Source organism: Leuresthes tenuis, unplaced genomic scaffold, assembly GCF_036924035.1.
Source record: "Leuresthes tenuis unplaced genomic scaffold, fLeuTen1.0.hap1 SCAF_18, whole genome shotgun sequence".
In the NCBI taxonomy this organism is placed as follows: Eukaryota; Metazoa; Chordata; class Actinopteri; order Atheriniformes; family Atherinopsidae; genus Leuresthes; species Leuresthes tenuis.
The window spans coordinates 24846143-24851164 of record NW_027325372.1 but is presented as its reverse complement, the minus strand read 5'-3'; the positions used below and the strand labels follow the sequence as shown (position 1 = coordinate 24851164).

Below are 5022 nucleotides of genomic sequence, written 5' to 3'. Positions count from 1 at the left end.
TGATTTTGGAGCAAGCCAATCAAAGAGAAGGTTTTGGTCCTGCAGCACCCACTTCATATCTCAAAATATCTTTCATGCTTTGTGATGAGAATTTATTACTTGTAGCTACGCGACCAAATCAATATCAGTCACTATTAATCAGGGTAAATAATGCTAGCCACTTTCCCAAACTAAGCTACCTAACAGTTTTCTTTACAGTAGATGCAATTTCTGTTAAATGCGGCAGGTTGTAAAGTGAATATTTTTACCTGTTTAAGCCCATTGAAACTAACAAATGATACATTTTATGTTTAAAGTGAGACGTTGACAGTTTTAATTTATTAATTTATTATTAGTTTATTTATTAGTTAGTTTTCTGAAATCAATGCATCTGTTTTTATTTCCATTTCAATGAAAGATCAGTCATGATAAATTAAATAAATAGTATAAAATACCTTTATTATTATTTTCTCCCCCCGATTCTGGAACATACTGACTTTTGTGATGGTAAAATTTCTGTCTCAGGACTGACAGACTCTCCAATCCACATTAACCATTTGTATCACCCAGACACGCTAATTGTTTTAAACTATTTACCTCTTAATTAACACTCAGACAAGATAATTGTTTTAACCTCCTGTTTCTTAATTATCATCAAGACTGCATCCTGCCCCCCCCCCCCCCCCCCCCCGGAGATGTGATTACATCTAAAGAACAAAGCCCCCCCTCTCTATTTCATTGCTCATCAGAGGTATTAGGAAGGAAGCGATTGAAAACTTCCATAACACTTTGCAGTGATATTCAGTCCCAATTCAGCAGATTAGTTTGCCTTGTCAGTGTAATTTTAGAGGGAAAACTTAACGCTAATCGTGTTGTTATCTAAGGGGGTTCATCTTTATCATCCATACAGCCAAAAGAGAAATGTATATAACAATAGTTGTAAACCTGATCCAGGAATAAGTTTGGTATTTCTTCTCAGGGCTCTTAATGCAAACTTCAACACGAAGCAGCTGTGAACCCTGTGGGAATATAAAAAATGTTTCTATGCATGTGTGTAAGAGTGAGAGAAAATCAACTCTCTTGTCAGTACTGAATAAGTACAAGCAACTTGCTGAAACATGTTATTTGTATAAATGTTTGGTGTGGAGTGTAAGATCCATTAGTCAGAAATTAATTCAACACAACGTGCGAAAAATATACTTTCAAGCCTTTTTATTTCTCATATAAAATTCAGGGCTCCAGTTATAGAAATATAAATACATCTTCTGAATAAATTAGAGAATAAATAAATCCATCTATTTACAATTATTGCTATCATTTAGTATCAACAGTAAACTTAAAAGCTTGTAAACTGTTCGGGATATACAGCATGAGATATCTGAGGATCAATATGTCCGAGTAACAGCGAGTGAATATCAAAATCTCCAATTTCAGTCAGTCGTTAACTTCAGCAGATGGAGTGATTGGATTCATTGCAAAGAAAGAATAATTGGTCACAGGTTAATGGCTTGCACAGTTAACAGCATGAGTCAAGAGTCATATTTCCCTCTGACTAAATACAGAGGAATTAATTTGTCATTTGTCAGAAGAGAAAAACAACTGCTACATTTTTTGGCAAGCTGCACATCATTGAAACCTTCTGGCTTATCTTCAATCAAAACAAGAAAAAGGAGCTACATGCAATAAACACTTCACAACACAATGGACCTGCTGTTTTTGCAAGCAGAAAATCTTACCAAACTTATATACAATACTTGAGCAGTTGATATCTTTGTACTAAACAATTCCTCTTTAAGAACGTGTGTGTGTGTTTGTGTACAGGAGCAGACAGTGGAATCTTGAATAAGCTAATTGTTCATGACATAAATCCCAAAAAGGTGACATTCATTTCACTGTGGCGACGTGTGCCAGGAGTGAACAAGCTGCCGTTTTCAAGTACTGCCTCATAGTTTGAAAGCTTTTTTTCTCTTTTGCCTTAAACATTAAGCAGGACCGCAGATTCCAGCTCTGATACAGAGGAATATTAAACCAAACTAAAGATCAGCAATGACATTTCAATAATTAAGGACAAAATATTACCAACTATGTACTGAGTGTGACTAATGATGCTATAATATTCTGTGCTTCACTGGTGCTTCGTCCTTAAAGCCAGATTCCTGGTCACTAACTGGTCGTTGTAGCCTTTCTTGGTGTTTTTACCCTTTAGTCCTGAAGCCACTTTTCATATTCTATCATATTCTTTGGTTTTAACGGATCCTTCTTCGACATGCGGACTGTTTCTAAGTTCATTAAAGCTCATGGAGAATTCAAAACACGGCTACATCTCCTCCCATCCTTGTTCCTTCTGCTGGGCTTTAAACTGGGTAGCTGCCAGTCCTCCAGCGCTCTGTTTTGTGGACTAAATGCTTGTTCCACTGCCTCCGTTTCCTTCCACGTTTGCATCTCTGCTTCCCAGGACACTCAGGTGCTAGAAGTGACAGCAGCCGTTGTAGTCTCTGGGCCATGGAGGTTGAATCCATGAAAACTGTACTTCTTCTGGTTTTTGTTCATTCCTTTTACCCTCTTGTTCTGTTCTTGATCTTTTTGATGCCAGAGGGTTTCCTCCTTGTCGACTTAAGGCCTCTTGCAATCGCCATGTTGGACTTAACTGCAGATCTACAGGAAAAATGAAAAGATTCCAGGTTAGATGTATTTCTTGTTACTCAGCTAATAGTCTAAAAAAGAACACACTCAGGGTTTAAAATTTGATTTTTTTTTTTAATTCTCAGCCATTTACCTGAAGGATGCAAGCAGTTTGCTGCTGTCTGTGTTTGTAGAGTCACCCAGTTGTCTCCTGATATCACTTCTGGTATCCTCTGAGCTGTGGACAGATACAATGGAACCATTAAAACAAGGACTAAAACTTTTCACTGTTTCAGAAAAATGCACCTTTTGCAGGCTTATGGTCACTTCCCTACTCGAGGCACAGTCTTTCTTTCTTTTCCTTGAAATCACAAACTTCCCCTTTTTTGTACCTGATAGTTACAGGTAGATACAGGGCAAGTCTTACAAAACATCTTCAAGGATAAGATCTAGAGTTGGTGACTAATACATAGTGGTGTTGAACACAATAACCCAAAGACGCAACAAACATTCCCTTGAGCAGGAGCAGAAATGTAAACCTTCCAAAAATAGCAGCCCTGCTAATAAACCACTGTTATTTCTTTCAAGTCCTCCTCAGGAATGAAGGCTTGTCTCTCCACCATCAGAGCTACCCTCATGCTGCAGAACCATTATCACAGACCCAATCATTTAACCTCCCACTGGCTTGTCCTCGTCGTCAACATACTTTTGAGACAGATCATCCAAGACTGACGGAGACATTGAAGCTACTTTGATACTATCTTGCACCCACAGAAGGATGCATGAGGGGACAGATTGGGTTTGCCATAAGGGTATGTAGGTAAGAGGTGAGAATTAAGAGAAAACAGCGCTCACCTTTGATGGCAGAAGCCATGGCAAGTCTTATCGGTCGGATTGGGGCATTCGCACCGGTTGGCTGACCGCCGGCGGCGAGACAAGGGACTTCCCAGACCATAAGGAAGGAGTTTACTGTTAAGTAAAAAGGAGACACATTAGATGTTGAAGGTTTCTTGGATTTGTTTTCAGTCATTCGTAAGAGCTTTTGAGGCTTGGATTAGGGTACAGGATAGGGGTAGTCAGGAGGTGTCTGGCAACAAATTTAGCTCTCCGAGTCTGAAGTACTCTGTGACCTCACCTTGGCGTGTTGACCCAGATAATGTCCAGGTGGCAGAAGTAGATGCACTCTTTATCGTCCCAGCTGCTACAGGAGCAGCGTTTGGTCCTGATGTGGCTTGGATGCGGCGCTTGAACTGGCAGCTCCGGCCGGTCTGATAAGGGGAGTCCACAACCTAGAAAAACACAAAGGATCCAAAGATTACAAAGTGCCGAGTAAGAATTTGCAGCTCGCCTGCGCAGTTAGTGGTTATCACATGTAAATAAAAACCAACCTACTTCGAGAGCGAGCCAGTGTGGTTAAACAAATGTTGTTGTGATGGATAGTGGAACATATTTATCATATTGTGAATCAAAGAACTTAATCCAAGTCAAACAGAGCTGCAAGTTGGTCTGAGGTCAATAAAGTGTTATGTTGTGGTTACTCTTTAATAAAAGGTGTGTTTCTTATCAAAAGAAATTATTCTTTAGAAGCTCAAACCTACTTTCTATCAACATTTTTCAGGTCCTAGGCTTGAGAATGAAATTATAAGAAAGTCTTTTTTTCTTTTTTATAGCATTTTGAGAAACTTCAAACATTACCTCTTCACCTAACCTTCAATCTTTGATAAATCTTTGATAAATCTTAAATCTTCGTCTCGGTAAAAATAAGACTTTCATTCATAAAAATCTTCAAAAGGAGTCACATATACATCTACAAAAATACTCACCCTCTTGCAGAGTCATGCAGATGATGAATACAGTAAGGATCTTGCTCATGAAGGAAGCCATCGTCATCTCTCGTGTGTCTAAATGCAGTGTTGATGAGTCGTCAGTTTACAGTCCGAAAGGTGTCCTGTATGTTTGGACTGGAGAGCAGCAGCAGGTGCTTTGTGTTCATGTTACCACCAACCATGTCTACTTATACAGCCCCGTGGATGACAGCCCCTCCCGTTTTTACACAAGACTCCACCTGCTAACCGCCCCCCCTCCTTCCCCCATTCAATACTACACACAACATTCCAGCAGTGACCTTATTAACACTGTCAGTAACCGCGAGGGGCAGAGGGAACATGCAGTGTATCATAGGGCAGTAAACAGTCTACAGCCATTGTCTAGGAAATGACAATGACATAAACAATTTTTTAAAAATGCCGTGACAGTTGTCCAGGTTGAACTTCAGGCCTGTAACAATGGCTGTTATATAAGCAGTAGGTAAAAGTTAGGTTGAGATAAATATCAGGAATTCTGTTGATTTACAAAGGTGAAGGTGATGATTCTGTGTGTGTTTTAATCTGCCTGAGTGAGGAGAGACAAACAAGTGACCAG

At 39.5% G+C, this 5022-nt stretch overlaps 1 protein-coding gene across 1 annotated transcript; it reads right to left on the bottom strand.

The window, feature by feature from the left end:
- Positions 1 to 1176: 1176 nt before the first annotated feature.
- edn2 (endothelin 2) lies at positions 1177 to 4594 on the bottom strand. Its single transcript, XM_072370921.1, has 5 exons — positions 4425 to 4594; positions 3737 to 3890; positions 3457 to 3570; positions 2756 to 2839; positions 1177 to 2634 (listed from the first exon to the last, which is right to left on the bottom strand). Exons 1-5 carry the CDS (start codon positions 4489 to 4491, stop codon positions 2535 to 2537), a joined length of 519 nt encoding a protein of 172 aa, XP_072227022.1. The 5' UTR covers positions 4492 to 4594; the 3' UTR covers positions 1177 to 2534.
- Positions 4595 to 5022: the final 428 nt, after the last annotated feature.

Bases quoted from the DNA above. Each gene is read 5' to 3' on its own strand.
- edn2 (XM_072370921.1), bottom strand. From the start codon at position 4,491: ATGACGATGGCTTCCTTCATGAGCAAGATCCTTACTGTATTCATCATC. The intron at 2,840-3,456 runs GTGAGCGCTGTT...ATCTGTCCACAG, and splicing joins CATGGCTTCTGCCATCAAAG to CTCAGAGGATACCAGAAGTG. The intron at 2,635-2,755 runs GTAAATGGCTGA...TTTTTCCTGTAG, and splicing joins AAACTGCTTGCATCCTTCAG to ATCTGCAGTTAAGTCCAACA.